Here is a 27,260-nt window from a genome sequence, read left to right as displayed (position 1 = left end):
GCTTGAAAGTGGTCAGAGATAAAGTCCTACTGTAAATGTAAAAATCTTTGAGTAAAACAAAAGTCTATGAAGGGGGTAAATTTACCCATCTAATTTGTCACTGGATGGCAAGCACCTCAAATTATGCACCTTTCACTAAATACTGGATGAACATATTTAAGCAGGTTTACTTTCCTTTTTTCATATTACCCACATAACAAATTAACAGGAAAACACCTAAGATGTATACCAACACCTAAGATGTTGTGGTTTAGTAATAGATTACTACAATATAGGCCTACAATAAAGTATTCTGGTCAAACAGTTCCTGTCGCGGGTAATCTGCAGTACCCAGAAGTTCGCATCATATTGCGGGTGACTTTGTAGTTCTTTAGAGCCCTATTTCTACTAGCCCTGCTGTCTGTACCACATCAATTACGGACACTATCATCACGATTACCACTGCAACCTCCAAGCTATGTTGGGCAGAGGGTCAAAACAAGCATGGTATGCTTAGTGGACACCGTTGTATACACGCACCTCCATTCACAGACGCACCATGACTATCACTGTCATAGACGATCGATCATAATCTCCAAAAGGATTTTCTCCTTCAGAATTAGAATAGGTGAATAACAAAGCTTACCTAAAACTTCATCACACGTGAACGTTTTTCAACATTTGGTGTAGGCCTATTTCTGCTTCAATTTCTGCAACACTATGGCATGCATCGCTTCCGCGTCATTACAAATGCACGTCTTTGTGTTTCTCGCGTGTAATACAAGTATTTCCTGAAAACTTTGCGCAGCGATTTTGGGTTTGAATCAAGCTCTGGATGTCTTGCACATAGTGGAGCAGAGTAGGCCTACAAATGAGATTTGTCACTGTACCTGGATCTATCGTCTATTTTAATCAGTATCATTGTTTGTCGCAATTAATAGCCTCAAGGGCCGGATTACATTATTATTTTGTCATACGTCGCGGGCCGGAATTGGGCAGGACGCGGGCCGGGTGTTTGAGACCCCTGGAATAGGCCTTGCTCCTCTTTTTGAAATGCAGTGCCGATTTTGCCAGGACTACGCTGGTCACTGGCCTGGTCGATGTAACCTATTAGGCTACATTACAACACAGTGCAAAACGTGAGGCGCTCACGAGAGGGATGTTTCCCGTGGTATTTCATTTCTAAGTTAGTCATAGCCTACCATCAACTCATGAGTAGGCCTATGATCGATGTTTGCAACAGTTGGTTTGATTCTCATGTTAGGATACCAAGATTCTTGTTCGTACTATTGAGGCATGTAGGCTACCCTTGAGTCCTGCGTTTGTCAAATAGTGCGCCCTACTGTCACCATTGCGCATGACTGGAAAATGCAGAGAGAAGTGGGCCTACTGTTTTGAGAAGAAGTCTTTTGCAGCCCCGGATCAAAATAATCAACGACGTTAGGGTATTAGAAGGTAAGCAGATATAGCCTACGTTGCCGTGTTATTCTTAGATTTTTATTCAGTGGTGGTGAGGAGCAAGAAACTCCTCGACGTATGTATTTGGGCGCGGACTTACCGAAAACACTAGGGACGAATAGGAGTTTCCGCAAGCTAGATACACAAGGCCTGGTGACCCACATTCGAGCATAGTGAATGTCTATGAGCGGGTCGTGAGTGCGAGGGCGAATGTGTGTCAATACGCTGATATTGTATGTCTACGGAATGTATGACTCCTATACATTTTAGAGCCACATCTAACAGCGGTACTATTTGGGCCTATGATATATTTTTGATGCATTTGCGATCGCATAATATGGACCCCCTTAGAACGCAGTACTGCTACATAATGTTAATCGCTATATGTTAACCTACTGTAACGTTATGCGTGCCAGCTTCGGGCTTCTGCCCTGTGTTAGGGACACGCATGCTAACATGCTAGGTAGCTAGCATATGTTGTTTGAAACTCATTACAGGCAGATATATCATTTTTAGTGTGTCGTGGCAATTCTTACATACTATACATCTTTACTGACATAAATGGTGTGCTTTTGATGTCATGGAGTTACAATCGTCCATGTAAGGTATAGCTAGCATTAGCCCATGCAGATAGGAAGCTAACTGGCCACTACTGATGCCTCTGTTGATTTTTGTGTGAGCTTACAGAGGAACTGGGTTTACACTAGCGGGGGACTTCATGATGGTTGGACAGCAGACTAATACAATTAATGAGGAAATTATTTGTTCTAAAACATTTGCTTTTCTCTCTGTAGAATACCATTCGACCTCAAGTTCCAAGGAATTTGCTGTCCCATGGTCTCTTGAGAAGACAGATGTTGCTAAGTGGTAACATTAAAGAAATAATGTAACGTTAAGCGTCTGCTCTTGAGGTCTGATATGCCTACGTTAATTCAGTAATGGTGAGTCATTAGCTGTATTAAACACTTCCGTGTGAACTTTTTTTGTTTGAACTTAAATTAGTCTGATTCAATTTGCCCTACAGTCCTTGGCCTATTATTGGTTACAGGAATGGTTTACAGCAACATTAGTTAAACATCAACCAAACAATTATTTATGTATGTATTTCTGCAAGTTATTTTACATTACATTACATTACATTTAGCAGACACTTTTTGACCAAAGTGACTTACATATGTCAGCTATATTACAAGGGATCACATTGTCCCCAGAGCAACTTGGGGTTAAGTGCCTTGCTCAAGGGCACAACGGTGGAAGCCGGGAATTGAACCGACAACTTTCAGGCTACTGCACGCTAGCCCAGCTCCTTAACCACTACACTACCACCGCCACAATATTTGTGCAACATCTGCTGTACATTTAAAAAAAACTAGGCTTAACGAGACTAATGAATCATCCTTGCCGTTATTGAAGGAAAAGCAGCCGGAATGTTTGGCAGTAATCTATTCTACCTGAAGTCAAGTAGGCTACTAGCCCTAACCTAAGGTGGAGTGGGACATCTCAAGAAAACACACACGCTGCAGCTGCCTAGTGGTAAAACCCCCTACTTTTGCCACACACACACACACACACACGGGTTTAAATCACATTCGTACAAACATTATTATTACCTTTGAGCAGCAGTATACTGCTAAGAAACTTGTGTTATTGATGAGTACAGCATAACAAACAGCTACACTTGTGTGTTTGATGTCTCTGTAGGATATTGTTGAAGAGGTTGTTGATGTGTGTCCATGTAGGCACTGCTGCAAATGTCTTCCTCACGCCTCAAGAGTCTTCCTCCATAAAGGCAGTCCTGAAGCAACTCAAGATGACCGCAAGCATTGACAGCAGGTGGGTGCTGTGAGAACATTCTGACCCCTGAAAAGAACTTACCATTTCACTGTTGAACATCCTGTGGATCTCTTCATGCGTAGACATACTCACTATTCTGTGGAGATGACTCAAATTGACTTCAAAGGAAATCGAATGGCCTTTCGAATCGAATAGCTGTTTGAAGATATATCTGTCTGCTATGGTGAAATGAGAGAAATGCCTCAGTGTCATTCAGTCTTGTAATTCCTTATACATGTGTGAGCTTGTACTGTCATTCAGGCAAAGCTTGAGGATTAGTATTTTGCTTGTTTTGTAGGGATGATGTTTTTGATGGGTTGATGGAGGAAGATGAAAAGGATAAAGCAAAACGGTAGGACAGTGTTCATATAATCTTGTGTTCATATAATGTCCATAAGTTAAATGACTGCAAAACGCAGAGTCAGGCAATGAGTGAAATTGAGCAAAAATGAACCAAAACTAATTTAATAACTTGAGTCTCTTCGCTAATTTAATGCTGTGAGAAAGATCCCCAAGCACAAACTTGTGGCTACATGATGACTTTAGTTCATGTGGGAGATCAACCTTGCACTTTGCTTTGCCAGCCTTGCCTAATTTGTCTTTTAAATTAGGACCATACCTTTTAAATCAGTCATCTCCTATGAAAAGTTTTTGACAATGACCATCACTTCTTCCCCACACCCTCTACACACAGAGTTTCCAGAAACAAGTCCGAAAAGAAGCGCAGAGACCAGTTCAATGTGCTCATCAAGGAGCTGGGCGGCATGCTGCCGGGAAACACGCGCAAGATGGACAAGTCCACCATCCTGCAGAAGAGCATCGACTTCCTCCGCAAGCATAAAGGTAACGTTTACTTCCTTGACATTGACATAAAGATAACATCGGGTGTTAGGAAGTCTCTGCCTTCATACACAACTACCTGATGGTATATGGTAGAAAGTACCAGAAAGTGGTTCATGCTCCTGCAGTTCTATACAGCATAAGGGGTTTTAAACACTACTGGAAGTTTTTAAAAACGAGCGGATAAAACTTTATGACTATGTAGGACTTAAAATAGCATTAAAGAACATTATATAATGGGAATTTAAGAGTATATACAGAAGATATATTTGCTCTCAACCTTGATGAGTCCTGATAAGCAGCACAGGCAAACCTGTACTCTTAGCCAAGTATAAATGTGGTGTAGGAATGGATTTTAAGAGGACAGTTTATGTTGAATGCTCTTTAGGTATCATGAATTGTGCTTTTAAGTTTTACATTAGGGTAAGAGATGCATGTAGCGCAATTTTCACTACTGACCATTTCAGATGGAATTCATTTTTTTTACCGCTTAGCAAAATAATATAGTATAGAATGTATTTGTATAACTTCAAAAAGTTCTTAACAGCATTTAAAGTGTTCAAATGTGGTGTGTGTGTGTGTCTTTGTGTGCAACAGAAATTGCAGCTCAGTCTGAGTCCAGTGAGATTCGTCAGGACTGGAAGCCGCAGTTCCTCAGCAACGAGGAGTTTACACAACTCATGCTAGAGGTAAAGAGGCTGTGGTCTGTTGCCATGGTGCTGTTTACTTCCCCCTTTTTTTCATACGATGGTAGTGGCAGTTATACCACATAATATGTTGGACTAACTGTCAGTGTCTTTATGTTGTTGTTCATATTGAATATCAGAAAGTAATTCAACTTGTCTGTTCTGTTTCAGGCTCTGGATGGGTTTTTCTTAGCAATAATGACAGACGGAAATATCATTTATGTATCTGAGAGTGTTACTTCCCTATTGGAACACCTGCCTGTAAGTATTAGGGAGTGTGAATGTGGGAGTGTGTTCCATAATCATTCGTACATTTAATGTACAGCCATAAAAGTCGATGTTGCATAGCCCAAAACAGATGTAATAGTAATGAAATAATCTAATTTTCTGTTTGCCTGATAGCCGCGATAATCAGGGTAGACACAGCATGGCACAGCATGATGTTTGGTATATCTACAGTTGTGCTCATATACCCTTCACCATATCTCACAATTGGTATACAATAGGGTACTTTCCATAAGATCAGCTCTCAATGCAAATCAAACCAGCTATTAGGCTAACTGAAATTAAAACCATGTCAATCTCTAGGTATGGTGAAGGGTATGTGATGATGTGGGGCTATTTTAATTACAAAGGCCAAGGGAACTTTATCAGGATGCATAGTATCCTGGATCCATGGAATAACTGGCCTTTAAAAATAAAAATCTGCCTGCCTCTATGGGAATTTAACACAGAGGTATGTATACTTATGGGCCCCTGTATTTTAAGGAGGAAGAACATTTATTTATTTATGATACATTATTCATTCACAAAGAAAATTGGTGTCCTTAAAGGTTGGATTTTTCCTAATTTTTTAATTAGGCATTAAGAACAATTTCTAAAAGATGATTTTTTTAAAATTCCTCTTTTCAGTCAACTTTAGCATGTATATGTACAGGGTATGTAAACTTATGAGCACAAACTGTACAGTGGTTGAGCAGGGTGCTAAAGAACTCCCGTTGGAGCATACACAAAGACTAAACAACTACAATACTTAGTCAGTTCTTAGCATAAGTAGCATTTGGTATGTAAATAAAATGCAAATGCCTGTCTCTGTGTGATCATGGCAGTCCGACCTGGTGGACCAGAACCTCCTGAACTTCCTGCCCGAGGGGGAACACTCCGAGGTGTACAAAGCCCTCTCTTCCCACCCCGAGGGGGACAGCCTGAGCCCAGATTACCTCAAGAGTAAGAGCCCCAGCCCCCAGCACCACTCCTCCCCCGCCTACCCAACAACCGCCCCGGTCCCCACTTTAGCTCCCTGATGAGGGAGATGCAACATGTGAGCAGTACGCTCAGCAGCGGAGCTGTGGGAATAATAACAGTTCACTATCTGGTGGTGCAGTATGAACATTGAATGATTACAGCAGCAAGTGTGATATTCAGTAAAGAGTTAAAGCCAAATGAAATGAACAAACTGTTGATGTATACATGCAGAGCAGGATGGATTCCATAATATATTGAGGAGTGTAGGTTCACCCCCAGGATGACGTGTTTCTGCAGTGTTTTTTGTATCATGACTTGTTGCGGTGCGTGACAAAATCCACAGGACGAATGCTGGACACATAAAAGGCAGGAGAGAGGACAGGGAATTGTAGTTTTATACACTTGAAATATGATGGGCATGCATGGGTCTGCACTGTAGTAATGGTGCTGTTTGTGGCTCTGGTATGTTTGAGAGGGAAAGGGATTCTTTCTGTCAGTGATTCTGTCACCTTGTTTATGTCTGGTGTTGCTCAGATAAGGTGTGTGTGTGTGTGTCAGTAATTAATATCATCTGTCTGGTCATTCAACAGCCAAGAATCAGATGGAGTTCTGCTGCCACATGCTGAGGGGCAGCATCGACCCCAAGGAGCAGCCGGTCTACGAATACGTCAAGTTCATCGGCAGCTTTAAATCGCTGCATACTGGTAACAGTAAGGATTTCTAACTCTATTGTGGTTGCTGTGTTGTGTTCACGTTAAAACATCTTATTAATTGTAAATAATAAAAAAGACTCAACCCACAGAAGGACCGGTTTGACTCTAATGATGACGCTGTCCATGTCAAAGCGTTAGTCACCAGCACCATTAAAGCTTGGTTCAACCATTCGTGTGCTCCGGTCCTTCTGTGGGGTCAGTCTTTTGAAGTGGCCCAAGACTTGCTATTTATTCTGACGTCCTGCTCCATGAGTACCGACGGGCTAGGGCACGAGGGATACTCACTTCATCTTATTATATTATATTTCCAAACATCATATCCATAGACATTTACATGGGGCAACTTTGCAACATTGCTGCTCAACCATATAACTGGTTTCATGTATTCTGATTGGATGATCATGATAATTTGCCTATTGATTAAAGCTAAAAAAAAAATGGAAGACAAGTTTCAATGGGTATATACCCGATATCTACAACAGGGATGTCCTACCATTGTTCCACCAGGGCCCACGTACTTAGGTCCCAAAAAATTACCAGGTGTACCTATGTTACCTAGGAGACACACTGTAAAATGTATTTTATGTAAGATCAATACTTTCCAAGATACAGCCAGTTTTACGGGTGGAGGGGGGTGTCGATTTTGTTCGGCCTCTTTTTTTTTTTGTCAAAGTTCACAAGCCCATAGAGCAAGAGCTAAACCATGTAGGAGGCTCAAATTTTGCATGCTGGTACATAAATAGGAATAGTATGTAGCAAAATTGGCACTTTTGCCTGGATGATCCTGCATGGTCATAGCTGTCCCTCAAAGTTGATCAAAATGTTATTGGAGTTTTTGGCTGGGCTCTGTTTAGGCCTTCAGAAGACATATTTGTACTCAACATAGGCTCTTAATTTATTTTCCTTATTGAGATAAGTAGAAACACTCTCACAAAAAGCAATGCACAAAAAAGAAATCCCTTCAGGGTCTGAACAGCAATTTGACTTGTCTTGATGCAAATCTTTCTTTTTTATTTTCCAAAAATATAAAATAAATATTTCTATAGCTATGACCATGCAGGATCATCCAGACCAAATGTGACGATTTTGCTACATACTATTCCTATTGATGTACCAGCATGCAAAATTTGAGCCTCCTACATGGTTTAGTTCTTCCGCTGTGGGCTTGTAAACTTTGACAAAAAAAAAAGAGGCCGAACAAAATCGACACCCCCCTCCCCCTGTACATTGTACATGCTCGCATACACACTCATACCATTGCAGGACACACCAGCCATTGTAGAGAGGTTGCTTGGTTGAATGTCTTGTCGTAGCTGACTGCTAGGCTGTATTGTAAGGGCAGACTCATAGTCTACACAAGCTACATAACCAGTGTGTTGTCCAGTTTTGTGTAACACAGCGCAAGCATGCATTTCTGTTGGGGGTGCATCGTCCCTGTATCTTGCATAGATTAGGAGAAAGGCACTTTATAATGTGTGTGTGCCTGCCTTTGCGTTGTCCTCTGCGTCCGGTTAGACAGAACCAGCCCTAAAGCTCCTGTGGACTAAGTCGCCTCCATCGCTCCATCCCTCCATCCCTCTGTCTCTTCATCCCTCCGTCTCTCTGTCTCTCCGACCGCAGCTCCTCTGGTGACCAGGAACGGCTTGGAGGGCGTGCTGCAGCGGGCACTGCGACCGGCCTTTGATGACCAAGTGTGTTTCATAGCAACGGTGAAGTTGGTCAAGCCGCAGTTTATCAAGGTTAGTCCTCTGCTCTCTGTGGTGCTTGCATACGCTGCAGGACAAATATTGACTTTGCATGAAAACAGCTCTGTTTACAAAGATCAATGGAATCATGGCGCCCTCTGATTTGCCCCGTGGCCACTCCTCCCCACCCCCCAATAAGTAGAGATGCATTGATATGGAATTTTAGGGCCGATAAACGATAAACCAATATTTATTGGTTTGTTGTGGCCGATACCGATACGATAACCGATAATATTGCTCTTAAAAAAAAAAATTGTAAAAAATGAATTGGGTACAGCATTTAATTATTATTATTATTATTATTATTATTTAATTGCAGTAATTTTACCTACCACCAGTGATGGACAGAACTCATAATAGTCCTCAATGGTGCAGCAGTCAACAAAATAGCAGTAGCCTAGCCCTATGTGTGTGAACCTGACTTCAGTGAATTGCGAGTGAGTGGCCAGAAACATTGTATGAATCGTTTTCATATCTATGGAGTAAATGCTCAACGCAGATAAACGGCTAAGCTGGGAAAAAGCTATAGCAACCAAATCAGAATTTGTGAGGGGAAACTTCTGTTTAGTTTCAACTGCGGGTAACTGAAGAAAGCTGTAACTCCTCGGACTGTATCTTATGTCCGTCTACCCTGTTGCACAGACACCTGCTGCAGCAGAAAAGAAAGGGGTTAGCCTGAAGGTTTTAATAACTTATGATTTGATGTGACTAATGAAGAACTATTGTGACTATTGACTAATGATGACCTGTCTTGAACTAAAGCAGGAATGGTTACCATATTTCTCGGTAATAATACAAAACCCAAGTGAACGAAATGCAAATATAATACTAAAATACAACGTAGAACTAGGCCTAATTATCTACTCGTCCCACCGAAGAGTTTGTTTATTTGTTTCCCCGACTAGCGCGGTAAAGTGTAAACACACCAGCGCAAGACAGCTCTAGGTAGGCTGAGCTCCGCTCTGCTAACGTTAAATGGAGGATCATTCACCAGAGGATTTTGGGATGCACAGACTCAACGCAGATCAACAGATCTTGTTAGAATACATCCACACCGCTGACATTATTTTAAGGAAGAAGTATAGCCAACTAAGTAGTATAGCCATCCCTACCAATTGATATTTTATGTAACATGCATGCTGGAATCTCACCTGAAGGTTGACTGATCTGGCTGACTGTCTGATGGTTGCTTGTGTTTGTTAATCAGGAGATGTGCATCGTGGAAGAGCCGAATGAAGAATTTACCTCCAGACACAGCCTGGAGTGGAAGTTCCTCTTCCTGGATCACAGGTGTGTGTCCGATAAATATATGAAACATAATGAGAATCTTTTGCCTAAGAATTAGTGTAGTTGTATTGCCACTATTGAACACAACTATTATTGTTGATCGTGTGTGTGTGTGTGTGTGTGTGTGTGTGTGTGTTTTTTCAGGGCCCCTCCTATCATAGGGTATCTCCCGTTTGAGGTGTTGGGGACATCAGGCTATGATTACTATCATGTGGATGACCTGGAAGCCCTGGCCAAATGTCACGAGCACTGTGAGTGTACTAACAGAGCTAATCTTAGTCTCTCTCTCACATACACACACTCTCACACATGCACACACGCACGTACGTAGAGGCACCAGAGCTGTGCCCCTGCCAAGGTTCTCGGAATGGCATGCCCGACGGTCTACTGCTAGTGGCATCAAGCTGGCTTTAAAGGGACAACAGGCAACGTTTTTGTGTTAATTACTCATCTTCGTAAGTTGGTATATGGTTAAATGACTCATTACAGGGCGAATGAAGACTCTCTCGCCCGCCCCTACTGCCTGTAGGAAGAATATCCCGCTTGCAAGTTCAATGTATCGTACCCGCCGACCGAAGCAGGATCAGTTTACATCCTGCATCCACAGCACAGAGGCAGGCAGCGAAAACCCTTGACGGAAGATGCAAAAAAAAGGAAAAGGGCTTCAGACCGAGCGAGGGGGAGTTTCGTAGAGAAAAAGCATCAAGCTTGCCTGGTGTCCCTTTAAGTGATCTGACCAATGAATGGTCTCCTTCTCACTCACTTCTCTCATCTTGTGTCTGTTCCTTCTGTTGTCCCTCAGTGATGCAGTATGGGAAGGGGAAGTCCTGCTACTATCGCTTCTTGACCAAAGGGCAGCAGTGGATCTGGCTGCAGACGCAGTACTACATTACCTATCATCAGTGGAACTCCAGGCCAGAGTTCATTGTCTGCGTGCATACAGTCGTCAGGTAAAACAAATCACACACACACTAATACACATTTAAGCTATCTGGAGAAAATATTTGACCATTTTTGCAAGATGGAATTGAATACATATGCTTTATACCTAGTTTCTCACCAAATGTGACTGGTATGAAAATCTAGTACTGAGATTGAGGCAAGCACAACAGATGATATAAAATATGTAGATCAAAAGAACAGGTATTAATAGTGGAATGACTAGTATTAATAGTGGAATGACTTTCATTATTCAATTCATAAAAGGAAGATATGTAAAGTAAGCAAAGAGCAAAAAGCTAAATCATAGAATAAAGCTGACATTCAGGATGAACAAAACCATAACTTCCTCCTGGGCGTAGGGATTGGTTCAATGCAATTGGGCTCTTAAAGTTTAGATCTCATTAATTTCTTGCAAGTCCAGCACTCTTTGTCAGCTGCTCTGTGGACACAGAGGGTCACTCTCAACACTTTGTGATCTCGTTCTCTTCTCGCTCCTCCTTTGTCCAGTTATGCTGAGGTGAGGTCGGAGAGACGTCGAGGGATGGGCATCGAAGAATCCCCACCTGAGATTACTGACAAGGTGAGCGACCTTGCCTGATAATACTTGTGCCAAACTGACTCCAGGTCAGCTGGTGTGATTTGATTGCTCACACTTGTGTTTGTGTGTGTGTGTGTCTGTGTGTGTGTGTGTGTGTGTGTGTGTGATGATCCTCTGAAAGCAGAATCAGGACTCTGGCTCCGAGTCACAGCTGAACACATCCAGTCTGAAGGAGGCGCTAGAGCGGTTCAGCCACAGCCGCACGCCGTCCACTTCCTCCCGGAGCTCTCGCAAGTCTTCCCACACTGCCATCTCCGACAACACCTGTGGCTGTGAGTGTTGCTAAATCCTCCTCCCAAGTACACACACACACACACACACACACACACACACACACACACTCACACACACTTACTCTAAGACAGAGGGGTTTCCATTGATACGGACCCTGTTGTGGGCAGTGTTTGGAATAACGCTGTTTAAAAGAACGGCGTTAGGTAACGACGTTATTTTTTCAGTAACGGGGTAATCCAACTAATTATTTTTCCTGTCGTTACAACGCTGTTAACGTTACTGGACGTTAGATGCGGTGCGTTACTATGCAACTAGCTAGTGAGGAGGTGGGTTAATAACGACGTAGGCGATTATAATTGGCTAAGGCAGAGTCATGTTTCATGATAGCCAATTAGAGCCAGTGTTTTTACACACGCGCCACACACACGCAACACTAAAAGAGATTCGACGAAACGGCAGAGGAGGTCAGGAGCAATCCGACGATGAAAAGTTGGCATTTTCAAGGTGGAGATATAAGCACTACTTCAAATTCATTGTGGTCAAGGCAAGAACGTGCATGTAATGCGTACATTATGTCGAAGCGAAGACTTTGTCGACATCCGTTGTAAGCAACTGTAATTTAATGAAGCATCTCACACACGCATCTAAAACTAGTGGCCAAAAACCACCGATACCTCCACCACAGATGATAGCTCGCCATCCACTAGCAAAGAAGGACTCGGATCAAAGTCCTCCAAGCAGCAAAAGCTAGATCTTTCTGCCTCACAACAAAAACCTATGACGCAGGCTGAAGTCAGCCGTAGGTCTGTGGATGTGCAATATCTTTGAATTTCCCCTTGGGGATCAATAAAGCATCTATCTATCTATCTGTCTCTGTCTGTCTGTCTGTCTGTCTGTTCTACTCATTTCAACTGGCTGCTCAAAAAAAATCCAAATTCTTTGACATATAGCAACTTTTTTTTTTGTAACAGTAATGCAAATAGTTACTTTCCCTGGTAACGAGTTACTCTAATCATAGAGTAATTCAGTTACTAACTCAGTTACTTTTTGGAACAAGTAGTGAGTAACTATAACTACCGGTAATTACTTTTTTAAAGTAACGTTCCCAACACTGGTTGTGGGTACCTCTTAATGCCCCTAAACACACTCACATTCACTCTCCCTCTCCCTCAGACACGCACACACACTTTTGGATGGAGAGGGTTTTCCTCAGTGCTGTAATCCGACTGAAAATATATTGGGATGTCCTAGTTCTATACTCTATAATAGTAGAGTATAACCTCTCTGATTGCTCTGTTTGCATTTCAGCCACGCCTTCCAAGATACAGCTGGACACCACCTCTCCGCACCCTGCTGCCCCATCCACCATTGAGATGTCCTCCCAGCGCCGGTCTTCCATCAGCAATCAGGTGAGCTGGACTGCACACTCCAACAGAGACCAACAGAGAACCGGATCTTGAACCGGTTCCGTTCAGAATTATTCTAAGCTTGGTGCTGTCTAGTGAACCAACTCGCATTTCCACCAGTTTTGAACGGAACCAAGGTTACCAGAATAACTTCAGACATACGCAGGAAAGGTGTTAAATTCCTTGTGTTATTGACCCCTTCACGGTCCATGTCACAGAAAAATGTTCATCAGAAAGCTCTCCATCTCATTGAAGTGTGTGTGTGTGTGTTGACTGTAACGTCAAGGAAACATCAAGAAAAATGCCTACTTTTTGTGTGTATACACAATGGGCTTGTCAACCAGATAGCTATATATATGGTGGGCCAATGAATCTCTGGCCACCTGCTAACATCATCTACCCATTCTGTTATCAGTTCAGAATCAGGAAGACAATCGCCATTAGCTTAGACTAAATTATTATGAATTTTTTTTTTTTTTTTTTTTTTTTTTTATTGCAAACACAATTGACATTACAGAAAATGCAACACTACAACGACATGCCAGACTAAATTATTAAGGTATGGTTCACGATCCTGGGATGACCGTGACTATTGTATTAGCTGACCCCATGCTGCGCTCGCACCGAACCTAGCTCTGGATGTACAAATATTCAAGGGGTCTATAGGTAGGGGGATTTCCCACAGTGGGCGATCAATTACCAAGCCTATTTAAAGGGACACCAGGCAACGTTTTTGTGTTAATTAATCATCTTCGTAAGTCGGTATATGGTTAAATGACTCATTACGGGGCGAATGAAGGCTCTCTCGCCCGCCCCTACTGTCTGTAGGCAGAATATCCCACTTGCAAGTTCGGTGTATCCTACCCGCCGACCGAAGCATGATCAGTTTACAGCACAGAGGCAGGCTAACGAAACGCTAGAGATTGTTGCAAACGTGTGTATAATGGCAGAGCCGGCGAAGAAGCAGCAAAGACCCTTGACGGAAGACGCAAAGAAAAGGAAAAGAGCTTCAGACCGAGCGAGGGGGAGTTTCGTAGAGAAAAAGCATCAGGCTTGCCTGGTGTCCCTTTAACATTACACACCTAACGCCACCTAACCTGACGCAAACAACAGCCACAGCAGCAGCAGGGTGTTTGCTCTAGCCCTGAGCGTGTCCTCTTGTGTTCCTCCTGTAGTCCATGTGCTCCCAGACCACAGCCCAGAGTGCAACACCACCTCTGGGGGCGCAGCAGCAGCAGCAGCAGCAGCAGGCACCGCAGCAACAACAGCAACAGGCACAGCCCGCTGTGCAGGTAAACACACACACACACACACACTAGAGTGTAGTATAGAATTAAATTTAAAGGCCCGTACATACCAGATATGATATGAAATGACGGTGCGAAAATGTGAAAAATTTGTGTGCAAAATGTTCACACTTAAAGTGTATATTTCGCATTTTATTTTGTGCTCACGTCACGCAGGTTCAAACAGTGACTTTCAGAAGCTATAGCCTATCGACTTCTGAGTGCATGATGGAGTTGCCAAATGTATCCAAGAAAGAGATGGTTTTGAGTAAAAGAGACCGGGAGAACTTGTTGAACCTGTTGGGTAAAACAGGGAGAACTCATAAAATCATCAAGCAGATTATAGCCTTTCATGGGACCGTGCATTTTGGCTTGAGAGTTGCTGGGGAAATGATGGCTTACGGCCGTCCTTCCCATCCCTGATACAACAAAATGAAAAGCTACAGACCATATTCATAGACTTTGGTGGAAAAGTGTAGACATCAGGCTACATGTTGAAGCTAATCCATGTCATTTAATTGTTTTTTTGAATTTGGTTTCATGTTCACGAAAGTCTTAACCTTCAAGTCTCAAGCAAGTCCAAGTCATTTTTTGTGACAATCAAGCAAGTCATGTCAAGTCATAGCTTGGGTCAAGCAAGTCAAGTCAAGTCATAGCCAAATCATACAAATTCATGATGATTTACCCATGTTGCATAATAGATTCAAAGCCAACTGTTAGCATACCTCAAATTTTACATTAGCTTTCTAACACGACTAACTTCTGACGGATGAAAATCAACGTGGTGGTGGTTATGTCGCTAATTTCCGCACTTGCAGACTGCTGTTAATTTCTCCTTTGAGTTGTCAGATATATCATCTGTGAAGCCAAATATTATGTTTAGGTATAAATATAGAGCCTTCCATATTTGCAAGTTAGCCTACCTCAGTCTGTCTCATTTGATCTGGAACTTGCTGTTGGTCTGTCGCGTCACTTGGTAACAATGACAGGTTTGTTCGCGTGACGCATGCGAACTCCTTAATATCTATGAAACTTAACTCCTTAATATCTATAAAAAAATAGTTAAGTCAAGTCTCAAGTCATGAATAGCAAGTCCAAGTCAAGTCTTTTATACATGTTGATCAAGCAAGTCCCAAGTCCTAAAAAATGAGTCTGACTCTAGTCAAGTCATGTAACTCGAGTCCCCCATGTCTGGCATACAGTACAGCCCATCCGTGGCCACGAAGTATAGCAGTGACACTGACACACACACACACACACACACACAGAAGAAGCAGAACCACCCTTGGTGACCTCTCACCTCTGACCCCTGTGCTGGTGCGTCCTTGTCCTGTGTGTGCAGTTCACGGCCCAGCTGAACGCCATGCAGCACCTGAAGGACCAGCTGGAGCAGCGCACGCGCGCCATCGAGGCCAACATCCAGAAGCAGCAGGCGGAGCTGCGGCAGATCCAGGAACAGCTGCACCGCGTGCAGGGCACGGGGACGCAGGTATGCCAACCAGTGGTGGGTAGAGTATGGAAAATCTATACTATGGTTATAGGATTTAGCAGACACGTTTGCCCAAAGTGACTTACAAATAGAAACAATGCAATAGTTAAAAATGAACAATGAACAGTTTTTAAATATACTATATAATTAGAAACGGACTCAAGTAAAAGTGAAAATTCATAGTCAATACAGTACTGAAAGTACAAGTTACTTTCCATTTTTATATTTGTAAGGTGTGTGGGACAGTGCAGAATAGCCAATAGGGAAAAAACAGCGCTTAATATACTTTTTAATTATGTAGCACAGGTTTGTTATATTTTTAAGTTGTGTGGGACAGTGCAGAATACTATGTAGCTAGCTAGTATCTGCTTACAGGTGTTTCTGGCTCTCTCTCTCCCTGTTGATGTAGAGCCGATTTGTGGTAATGAACTAGGTTGTGTCTTATCTTCTGTCTTGTGTGAGCCGAGCGCTGTGCTAACTCCCTGATCTCTTTCTCTCTTCCTCTCCGGTGTCCAGATGTTCCTGCAGCAGTCGCCATCGGGTGGTCTGAATGTGCAGCTGGCCCCGGGCGGTGCCACCATGCTGGGAGCAGCGGGTACTCAGACAGGCGTGCTGACCATCCAGCCCGGCCAGCAGCAGAGCGTCAGTAGCTCCGAGCAGGCGGTCGCAGTCCAGCAGCAGCAGCAGCAGCAACAACAGCAGCAGCAGCAACAACAACAACAACAACAACAACAGCAGCAGCAGGCTGCAGCTTCCCAGCAACAGCAGCAGGCCCTCGCACAGGTAACACACTCACACGTGTGTGTCATGTGGAGAAAGGGAAGATGTGCTTCTTGTGGAAAGACGGAAGAGGAGTTCAGTTTTTCAAAGAGACACTTTGGGGAAAAGGCTTTTTGCACTGTTTAATCCTGTGTTCTGTACCTTAGGAGCTGACCTTAAAGGCTTTCTTCATGATTTTCAAGCAAAGCTAAAATGGTTGCACAGAGGAGTGTTGGGCTCTTTTCTGCATTGGCCTTTTCTTTAACATGGCCGACAGTCTGTCATTAGTAGAAGTATGACATTTAGAATGGCATGTAGTTAAGTCGTAGAGAAGCTGATGTAATTGTGGAGAAAATAATGGATATTGATCCCTGATGTCATAGAAGCGTGCCTCACTTCATGCCCAGTCATGCCTCCAATGTGAGTAGTTGTGTCATCTTTGACTCTAGATGATGTCACTTTGTGTGTGTGTGTGTGTGTGTGTGTGTGTGCGTGCGTGTGCCCTCAGACTCAGCGTGCATCCCAGGGTGCCTTGCCCACTCCGCTATACAACATGATGATTTCACAGCCTGGCTCTGCCAACGTGATGCCCATAGCAACCACCCTGGCACACAACAGCTCCCAGGGGGGCACCACCATCACCACCTTCACCCAGGACCGACAGATCAGGTACACACACACACACACACACACACTTGTCAGCCATACCAAAACTCTCTTTTTCGTGCATTACCACTGGCTTGGATGGGTTAGTCCCATAGTCCTGTCTAATGTTCCATCTAAGCTGCGCGCACGCGGACGTGCAAACGAGTCGAAGTGGCCACGCAATAGATTTTTCAGACCGACCGCGCACATTTTTCAGACCTCACAAACAATTTTTTTTACAGGGGTTAAAAATCTGAGCCTCAAAGGCGATGCAGGCTAGGCAATAAACATTTAAAATACTGACATGTCTGACAACCAAGCCGGATGTAAGTTAGAATGTTTACATACAAAGTATCCTTTAGGCTACTCTAGGCGGGCCTTGCTCCAGTTATGTAGTAGGCTACCATGGTGAAAAGAAAGGCAGAGCAGGTGGCCCAGAAAAGGTCTGCCTAACGTTTAAACATGAGTGGCTAGATGAAATACTCCAATCTGACCCAAAGATGGTCCAGGTAGGAAAAAACTTTCAGACATATTTACGAAAGGAGTGGCATGATCTGCAAATTCTGCTCGGAGGCAAAAGCGAAAGAAGAGTTCACTGGTGGGAAAACTTGGTCTGAGTGGAAGCTTGATTAAATAAAGGAGTGGCTGCTTTACTGAAGCGTCAGGTACCGAACCTGACAAGATGAGCCAGATAGGCCTATCTCCCTCAATGAAATTGAAATTATGTTTTGTGGCCTAGTTTGTTGCAAACAACTCCAGTTATAAAATTGTTTATATAGGCTACCTTTAGGAAAAATGACAACATGTCAATTTAATAGGCCTATAGTTATTGTTAAGCACTGCATTAGCATTTTTCTTTCAATGACGTTCCACTTAAATGTTGTACCTGCTGAGAAATGACTAAACACCTTGGATACATATATAAAAGTATCATAGTGAACTAGTCATAACCTCTCTAAACCTTATTGAAGTTCAACCAAAGATCCTTTAAGTTCAACTAAACTGACTGGTAAAACACCATCATTAAAATGTTCCACAAGACCAACCATTATAAAGGATATTGAATAAATATCAACCTTTTTAGACATATTAATGCATTTGCTGTTATCTCTTTGAATTCCCTATGGCTAACGCAGGTTCGTGGTCATTTTCGGCAGGTTGCGTGGTTGCAAATTGCTCACAGTGCTGAAATGTGCGCTCAGAAAACAAAATATTTGCTCAGTGCTGAAAAAAATTAGAGGGAACATTGGTCCTGTCTTTTGGTAATCTCTTGGTAATTGCAAATGCAATGTGATATGAAGCTGTGATGCTGTATCGAGTTGTAATGTTTGCTTTCTTTCTTTCGGTCTTTTATTCTTTAATTTTTCATGTCCATCTCGCCTCCTACTTCATACTTCTGTGTATCCATCTCTCTCTCACTTACTCACTCTCTCTCACTCTCTCTCTCTCTCTCACTCACACTCTCTCTCCTCACTCACTCACTCTCTCTCACTCTCACTCACTCTCTCTCTCACTCACTCACACTCTCTCTCTCCTCTCTCACTCACTTACTCTCTCTCACTCACTCTCTCTCTCTTTCTCTCTCTTTCTCTCACTTACTCACTCACACACACTCTCTCTCACTTATTCACTCTCTCACTCTTTCTCACTCTCACTTACTCACTCTCTCTCTTTCTCTCTCTCACTCTCTCTCACTCACTCACTCTTTCTCATTCTCTCTCTCTCAGGTTTCCAGCTGGCCAGCAGCTGGTCACTAAGCTAGTGACGGCGCCCATGGCGTGCGGTGCGGTCATGGTGCCCACCACCATGTTCATGGGGCAGGTAGTGACTGCCTACAGCCCCTTCCAGCAGAGCCAACCCCAGGCCATCACGCTTCAGCAGCAGCCGCAGCCAGGCCAGACGCAGGTCGACTCGCAGACGCAGGCTGCCCAGGGCCAGGCCGCGCAGTCAGGAGTCGCTCAGCAGCAGCAGCAGCAGGCGCAGTTCCTACAGGTAAACAACAAAGGGCAGCAGCAGCAGGCGCAGTTCCTACAGGTAAACAACAAAGGGCAGCAGCAGCAGGCAGTACAGTTCCTGCAGGTAAACACCAGCAGCAAGCGCAGTTCCTGCAGGTAAACAGCAGAGGGCAGCAGCAGGTGCAGTTCCTGCAGGTAAACATGAGAGAGCAGCAGCAGGTGCAGTTCCTGCAGGTAAACAGCAGATGGCAGCAGGTGCAGTTCCTGCAGGTAAACAGCAGAGGGCAGCAGCAGGTGCAATTCCTGCAGGTCAAAGTCAAAGTCAAAGTCAGCTTTATTGTCAATTTCTTCACATGTTCCAGACATACAAAGAGATCGAAATTACGTTTCTCACTATCCCACGGTGAAGACAAGACATATTTTTCCAATTTAAGTCCACAGACAAACATAACATTCAAGTAAACAAAAAAGTAAGTAAATAAGAGGGCACATATAATAATGAAAAAATAAGAGCAGCAAAATTTGGTTGAAATTGTGCATAGACAGTCAATAAAATACTAGTGCAAAGTCAGGCCAATAAAAGGCTTGGGTAGTTCTGTTTGACCTAAGTAATAAAGAAAGTGGCATAGTGGTGCAAGTTATGTAAGAGCAGCAGAAGTGTTGTGTTTTCAGGACAACAACACCAAGTTGTAAAGTGTGCAAGTGTGCAAGTGGAGTAGTGCAGGCGGCCATTGTGGGTCCAATGTCCAGGATGTTATGTAGCTGAGGGTGGAGGGGGGAGAGGAGGGAGAGAGTTCAGCATCCTTACAGCTTGGTGTATGAAGCTGTTGGTGAGTCTGGTAGTGCGGGAGCGCAGGCTTCTGTACCTCTTCCCAGAGGGCAGTAGATCAAACAGATTGTGAGCGGGGTGACTTGCATCACTCACAATTTTGGTCGCCTTGCGGGTGAGGTGGGTGGTGTAAATGTCCTTCAGGGAGGGGAGTGAAGCACCAATGATCCTTCCAGCTGTGTTCACTATGCGCTGCAGGGCTTTCCTGTTGTATTCAGGGCAGCTTCCGCCCCACACAGCGATACAGCTGGAGAGGATGCTCTCAATGGTGCCTCGGTAGAATGTGGTCATGATGGCTGGTGGAGCACTTGCTCGCCTGAGTTTCCGCAGGAAGTACAGGCGGCGCTGAGCTCTCTTCGCCAGTGATGCAGTGTTGGTGGTCCAGGAGAGGTCTTCACTGATGTGCACCCCCAGGAATTTGGTGCTGCTCGCTCTCTCCACCACAGCACCGTCGATGGTCAGTGGCAGGTGTTGGGTGTGACCTCTCCGGAAGTCAACAACAATCTCTTTGGTCTTGCTGACGTTCAGCAGGAGGTTGTTGTCCCTGCACCACGTGGTCAGATGGTCGACCTCCAACCTGTATTGAGTCTCGTCGCCCTTAGTGATGAGACCCACCAGAGTTGTGTCGTCAGCAAATTTCACTATGTGATTGTTGCTGTAGGTTGCAGTGCAGTCATGCGTCAGCAGGGTGAAGAGCAGCGGACTGAGCACGCAGCCTTGGGGGGCCCCTGTGCTCAGTGTGATGCTGCTTGAGGTATTGTTGCCAACACGTACTACTTGGGGCCTCTGACAGAGGAAGTCCAGTAGCCAGTTGCAGAGGTAGGTACTGAGTCCCAGTTTGTCAAGTTTGCAGATGAGTTGTTGTGGTATTATGGTGTTGAATGCAGAACTGAAGTCTATAAACAGCAATCTCACATATGAGTCTCTTTTTTCCAGGTGGGTGAGGGCTGGGTGGAGGGCAGAGCAGATTGCATCCTCTGTAGACCGCTTGGCTCGGTATGCAAACTGGAAGGGGTCCAGGGTGGGGGGGAGAATGGCTTTGATATGTGACATGACAAGCCGCTCGAAGCACTTCATGATGATGGGTGTCAGTGCCACAGGGCGGTAGTCATTGAAGCAGGATGGAGCAGTTTTCTTCGGCACAGGTATGATGGTGGCAGCTTTGAAACATGATGGGACGATGGCTTGCTTCAGGGAAGTGTTAAAGATGTCTGTGAAGACATCCTTAAGCTCCCCTGCGCAGTCCTTCAGCGCACGACCTGGGATGTTGTCTGGACCTGTTGCCTTACGGGTGTTGATAGCAGCAAGTGTCCTCTTCACGCTGTCGGCAGAGAGGCACAGGGGCTGCTCATGTAGAGGGGGATGGGTCTTCTGTGGGCAGGTGCAGGTAAACAGCAGAGGGCAGCAGCAGGTGCAGTTCCTGCAGGTAAACCGCAGATGGCAGCAGGTGCAGTTCCTGCAGGTAAACAGCAGAGGGCAGCAGCAGGTGCAATTCCTGCAGGTAAACAGCAGAGGGCAGCAGCAGGTGCAGTTCCTGCAGGTAAACATGAGAGAGCAGCAGCAGGTGCAGTTCCTGCAGGTAAACAGCAGATGGCAGCAGGTGCAGTTCCTGCAGGTAAACAGCAGAGCGCAGCAGCAGGTGCAATTCCTGCAGGTAAACAGCAGATGGCAGCAGGTGCAGTTCCTGCAGGTAAACAGCAGATGGCAGCAGCAGCTTTTGAGCTGATTGAGTAACAGAGGAAAGCAGGAAGGACAGGCAGGCCTTCAGTTGAGAAATTGGAATGGGAATGGATGTTTCAAAGCATAATGGTCTCATCCCACCACAGCGGTTGATAGGAACACTCAATCAGATGTGGAGTGAGTGCATTTGTTCACTCACTAGTGCAGTGCCCATTCAAACATGCCATTCCTGTAGAAAACCCGTAGCCCAATAATTGTTGTTCAAGAGGTGTGCTGCTAACTCGTACCTCTGTATTGCTTTGCATTGAGGTGATACTTCAGACTTGACGATCTCCTATGGTAGGCAACGGAAATTCCTTACTGCAGAAATGGTAGATTGATGCTCCTGTCAACAGGATTGGTCTGGGCGTTCTTTTTAGAACGTAGGCCTAGGCTAAATGTTTCATTCAAAGTAGTGCTTTCTCATCTGCCTCCTTCAGTCACTATAGCCAGACTTCACTATGTCAAATGTCACTATGAAATGCGATTAATCAGCGTTAATTTTTTTAATGTGTTAATATTTCTGTAATTAATTAATCGAAATTAACAAGTTATTTTGACAGTCCTAATTATAATATATTAGCCTATAATGAATGTGCAGTAAGCAGAATTTAGGCATAGCTACATGTGACATTTTTACAGATCAAAATGACATAAGCCTAACAGCTGTTTTGAGTTAAAGTGACACCAGGCAACGTTTTCGTGTTAATTAATCATCTTCGTAAGTCGGTGTATGGTTAAATGACTCATTACGGGGCGAATGAAGGCTCTCTCGCCCGCCCCTACTGCCTGTAGGAAGAATATCCCACTTGCAAGTTCGGTGTATCCTACCCGCCGACCGAAGCAGGATCAGTTTATAGCACAGAGGCAGGCTAATGAAATGCTAGAGATTGTTGCAAACGTGTGTATAATGGCAGAGCCGGCGAAGAAGCAGCGAAGACCCTTGACAGAAGATGCAAAGAAAAGGAAGCTTCAGACCGAGCGAGGGGGGGGTTTTGTAGAGAAAAAGCATCAGGCTTGCCTGGTGTCCCTTTAAGGCTATGGGCTGTATTTTGGGCACCAGCGCATGGCATAAAGTTCGTTTTCCACCCACGCAAAGTTTAATTCGGTATTTTGCACGTTTATTTTTTAAACATTGCGCCCAGGGGTGTGGCAATTAACAACCTAGGAGAGGGGCCTGGCGCATTGTCTAAAAATCTGCCACCACCTAAACCTGGTCAGAAGTCAATGGCGAGTTGTTCATATGCTATTTTAAGAGCGCATGTCATATTGGCAGGTGCACGCACCATCCTTCTATCATTCATGAACGCACACCAGCGCACGTCCATCCATGCAAAGCATTACAAATTGCACGATTACAATGGGAAACATAATTAGAATAAAGATATTATGAAATACTGTACATCTCATGATGAGTAGTTATTCACCATCATTTGCAAATTGATAATGACGGTTAAAAGTGATTAGGGGAGAGGCGAGAGACACGTATGGAGCACAGCTGAAGACGCACTGTCACGAGATATAAGCAACTCCTCTGCAGGATAAATGTTGTTTTATTCAGTCATTTGAGCAATATTAGGGTGTTGCTTTTTCCAGCCTATGTTTTCGATGGTAACTCATTGTCAGTCAATAGTGAAAGTAACTGCATATAACTGTCTTGTAGTTAGTTTCACTTTGCCAATGAGTTCAAATAATAGACGGTTGCAAATGCGTGAAGGCTATGCTAGGTTTTAGTAAAGCATGGTTTAAGAATGACCATTGACCTCTCTGTCAATGTTTCTGCGCTGTGCTGTGTGAGAGGGGGAGTGGCTACAGTGGAGCGGAGAAAGACAATGTGTGCGTCTTTTACCAATATATTTAACGATATTTTTTACATTTATACATTTCTTATCCAAACAACGTCAAACTTGGCAATGCACTTACTCGTGCCCTTAGCAAGACACCTTCCATGTTTGAAATCAATCGGACCATCGGTTCGAGAGATATGCGAATAGCGCGCACACACACACACACACACACACACACACACACACACACACACACACACAGAATTTATAGATAGATGTGCTGTTGGGATGTGTATGGCTGTTTTTATATCTGGCTGTTTATTTGGGTTTCAAATGTCAGTCCTGCTGATGGTGTTTTTGTGTTTTGCCATGGAATCTTTTTGGAGCTGACCTTCTTGCTGTGTGGGCGTGTGTGTGTGTGTGTGTGGTTGCAGGGGACCCGTCTGCTCCACGGTAACCAGTCTACTCAACTCATCCTGCAGGCAGCTTTCCCCATTCAGCAGCAGGGCACCTTCACTACTACCACCACCACGCAGCAGCAACCCCAGCAACAACGTCAACAACAACAACCACAGCAGCAGCAGCACCGTCAACAACAATTGAAGCCTCAGACTCAAAAGCAACAGAAAACCCTGTCCAATCACCGGACTGATGGTGCAAACGGCCAATAACGATAAACCAAAGGGTGGGCTTTCATCATCTCAGGAGCCAGTCAAACTGACCTCCTGAGTTTGTTTTTGCCCTCTTCTGGTCCAGTGATTGGAGTGTGTGTGTTTTTATTGTTAATCGTCCTGAGAAGCTCAGTATTGTTACAGGACCACAGATATTTTCATGATTTCTAGCTTTCCACAATTGAATCATGGGTAAGAGGAGAAATCCTGGCGTTCAAAGGAACTCGCTGCTGTGCCCATCACGAAATCGAACACTGCACAGGACCCTACCCTCCAACTCCTCCCTACCCACCCCTGACATTACCATGGTAACAGTTTGGCTGGGTTCCTCCACTTCCTTCATCAGCTTTCAATCAAAGGTGTCTGTTTTTTTTTTTTTTTTTAAAGAAATAGTAATAATTATTTATTCAAATGGGAAAAAAAAAAAAAAACATTTTGCTGGTTGTCATCTTCACCAAAACCTCAGAAGAAGGCTGCTGTGTCTGGATTCTTATGTGCACCTAAGAGCTTTGACTGACCAGTGGACGTCAAATGGACTTGGACTCCCTGTACAGTCCCTATGTAACATAACCTGTAAATATCCCCACATAAAGGAACAACAGAAGCGAGTATTTTATAAGATGCATGACCAGTGTAAACTTTTATTCCTAGTTTTTGTTTTGATTTTGATTATTATTTTTTTAATGTTCTTGTATTGTTCTAAACAGGGGGGAGGGGATTGCCTTTTTTATTTTAATCTAGAGTTTCTTCAGACTGGTCCATAGGGATTCTTGAGAGTGTGTCACAGTTTGTTTAATACAGAGAATTTAGGATTTAATGGAACACTTGCGCAACTTCCATAGACATTATTTTTCCTTATAGGTATGTTAATGTAATAGCATACAGTTAACCCTCCTGCTAGAGGAACCTTAGGTTAAAAATGCTTGAATATACCTGTCAAAATTTCATCTCTATACAATGAAGTGCCAACAGGTGAACTAGTATGAACTTTCTGCTGTGTTTTTGAAGCTACCTGTTAAATAGTTAGCGTTGGTGTTCATGCCTGCCACCTCCCCCGGTGCCTCCGCCTGATGTACCTTCCCCCATGTTGCCTCTGCCCGTTGAGAGCCAGGCCACACACTTCTTTTGGGGCCTGTCCAGCTTATCAGCTGGGAACCGTCAGTCACTGACCTTTTGCTCCTTGAACCCCAGTGCGTCTCCTGCCTGGTGGTGGAGATACCTGAGACTGGGGATCTGTTTGTCTGGCTGCTGACGCCCCAAGGGCCCTTTAGGCCCTTTTAAATTGTAAATTTAACTGGCTTCGGTCAAGTGTTTATTGTTGCTAGGTTACAGTCGTTGTGAGAGAAGTGACATTGACGAGCCCAGCGCTGTTCTGAAAGTTGAATAGAGTTAAACTTTAAGCACTCTAAGCGCTGCGGAAAAAAAACTGCCGGCGTCGGCGAAAAAAACGTGATTGTTGGACACAGGCCCTAAAACATGCTTCCTCACGTTCTGTGTTGACAGATTTTCTGAAATACTCACCCCAGGATAATGTTTGTATGTAAGCACTTATAATTGTCGGAGCACTTGGATCTGTGTGTGTGTGTGTGTCTGTGTCTGTGTGTGTGTGTGTGTGTGTGTGTGAGCGCAAGCGAAAGAAAGTGAGAACGTTCTTCCAGCCCAGGTGTCTTACATAACTTGCTAATGATATTGACGCTCCGTGGTACGCATGTTTCTCCGTGTCTCTCAGGTATAGGAATACACACAGTCTGTACTCAGCTCTGCCCTGGGCAAAGGATTTGATAGGATTTGAGTGAGGGAAGAAGGAGGTGGGGCCAGAGCAGCCTCCGCTTCCCCCACTGCTGCACAGCTACAGTAAGCCATATCTAATGCACGCCTTGGTGTCAGTTGGATCTTACCCTATGCTTTTTGAGGCGCGTGTGTGTAGTGTGTGTGTGTGTGTGTGTGTGTGTGTGTACAGTGTGGTTTGAGTCTTTGTGTTTGTATGCGTATGGTGTACAGTGTGTAGTTTTCCATTTGGGAGGATGTCTGCACATTACAGTTAAACTTATTTGTGCAACACGATTGTGTGTGTGCACACGTCATTTGAATGCAACGTTGTGAGAGCTTCAACATATAGATACTGTGTGTGTGTGTGTGTGTTGGGAGGATGTAAATGAGCATGAGTGTGGATGGTTTGTGATGTCATTATCACACAGGGGTTCACCATGTGTTACTCCTGGCGATAACCAATCAGTTCTTGCTTTGCAGTAAACAAACCATTCTAGAGACCTCTTCGGCTAGGTTAGATGCTTACCTCTGTCTCAAACATAATCCTTATTGTTGGAAACATTTTTTATATAATGGAAATCAGAACCTACTTTATTTTCTTACGGCTGAAGGAGTTTTAATTGTGCAGGGAATAGATAGTGTGGGCAAAGAAGACCGTCACTGTTGAGCTGAAGTGGTTTGTCAGAAGAGAGACAAAAAAGAGTGTAGTTAAACAAGCTGTGACACTCAGGCTTGATTGAACGATCTACTTCCAAATATGACCTTCCTTCTTTTAAAACCATCCCCTTGTTTACTTCTGTGTTGTTGATGTTATTGTTGGTGTTGCTACTATTGTTGTTGGTTGGTGTTTTTATTTTTATCTGTTTGTTTTCATGGACAATGCATTTATTATTCAGTGGTGTATTCCTCAAACACAGATGTCACTCAAGTGCAGCACCCCTCCAAAATGTATGCCAAGTATATGGATGGACTGAGTCATGTCTCTAATGCTCAACATGCCCCATCAAATCTCCAAAGTTCTGCAGAGTTTTCTTGTGGAACAGGTAAGAGGGAAGGTGTGAATTGTGCAGAAATCCCATGGAAGGAGAGCTGGAGGTTTCTCACTGGCTTTTCAGCCTTATTCAGAACAATGAACATGTTCATTTTGTCATCATTGATACTGTATGTAAACAACATGAGTGTTTTTGAGATGTTCTATGGTGCTACACTACAGTATAAAGTGTGTCATTGAAGTATGCTTACAAAAAAAATAATTTCACAATGGTGTCTCAAATGAAATATCATCACATAATTTTGCAACAGTTTCGTAGACGAGTTTGCCAATAACCTCTGCCCCTTATTAATATTCAATATTAAAATAAACAATACAACAAACTATATGTAA

General features: G+C 43.9%; 2 protein-coding genes across 14 annotated transcripts in view; one reads left to right on the top strand and one right to left on the bottom strand.

The window, feature by feature from the left end:
• The first annotated feature begins 1,055 nt into the window (after nt 1-1,055).
• On the top strand, nt 1,056-27,260 carry clockb (clock circadian regulator b). Of its 13 annotated transcripts, XM_042091458.1 has the most exons (24): nt 1,058-1,434; nt 2,232-2,378; nt 2,851-2,970; nt 3,139-3,270; nt 3,569-3,622; nt 3,965-4,113; nt 4,708-4,799; nt 4,968-5,057; nt 5,906-6,023; nt 6,632-6,751; nt 8,375-8,493; nt 9,707-9,789; nt 9,931-10,037; nt 10,589-10,736; nt 11,236-11,308; nt 11,448-11,598; nt 12,869-12,969; nt 14,142-14,258; nt 15,595-15,756; nt 16,258-16,524; nt 17,009-17,169; nt 18,873-19,122; nt 19,162-19,179; nt 23,870-27,260. In XM_042091458.1, the coding sequence occupies exons 4-24, from the start codon at nt 3,161-3,163 to the stop codon at nt 24,104-24,106; spliced, it is 2,727 nt and encodes a 908-aa protein (XP_041947392.1). In that variant the 5' UTR covers nt 1,058-1,434; nt 2,232-2,378; nt 2,851-2,970; nt 3,139-3,160; the 3' UTR covers nt 24,107-27,260. The 13 variants fall into 13 exon arrangements, with proteins under 13 accessions (XP_041947373.1, XP_041947409.1, XP_041947392.1 ...); XM_042091439.1 differs by having other exon boundaries at nt 1,056-1,434; nt 18,873-19,179; XM_042091475.1 differs by having other exon boundaries at nt 1,057-1,434; nt 3,177-3,270; nt 18,873-19,179.
• Nucleotides 11,667-27,260, bottom strand: part of kitb (KIT proto-oncogene, receptor tyrosine kinase b) — a 38,127-nt gene continuing 22,533 nt past the window's right edge. Inside the window, exon 22 of the transcript XR_006031708.1 lies at nt 11,667-11,680. The gene's annotated coding sequence lies outside the window, so the exon portion shown is untranslated. The remainder of the gene's footprint in view (nt 11,681-27,260) is intronic.

Source organism: Alosa sapidissima, chromosome 1, assembly GCF_018492685.1.
Source record: "Alosa sapidissima isolate fAloSap1 chromosome 1, fAloSap1.pri, whole genome shotgun sequence".
Lineage (NCBI taxonomy): Eukaryota > Metazoa > Chordata > Actinopteri > Clupeiformes > Clupeidae > Alosa > Alosa sapidissima.
The sequence above is the reverse complement of the archived record's forward strand: the minus strand, read 5'-3'. Positions and strand labels throughout refer to the sequence as shown.

Coding starts and splice junctions, on each gene's coding strand:
- clockb (XM_042091439.1), top strand. CDS start 3,161: ATGTGTGTCCATGTAGGCACTGCTGCAAATGTCTTCCTCACGCCTCAA. Junction 10,038..10,588: donor GGCCAAATGTCACGAGCACT/GTGAGTGTACTA, acceptor GTTGTCCCTCAG/TGATGCAGTATGGGAAGGGG. Junction 11,309..11,447: donor CACCTGAGATTACTGACAAG/GTGAGCGACCTT, acceptor ATCCTCTGAAAG/CAGAATCAGGACTCTGGCTC.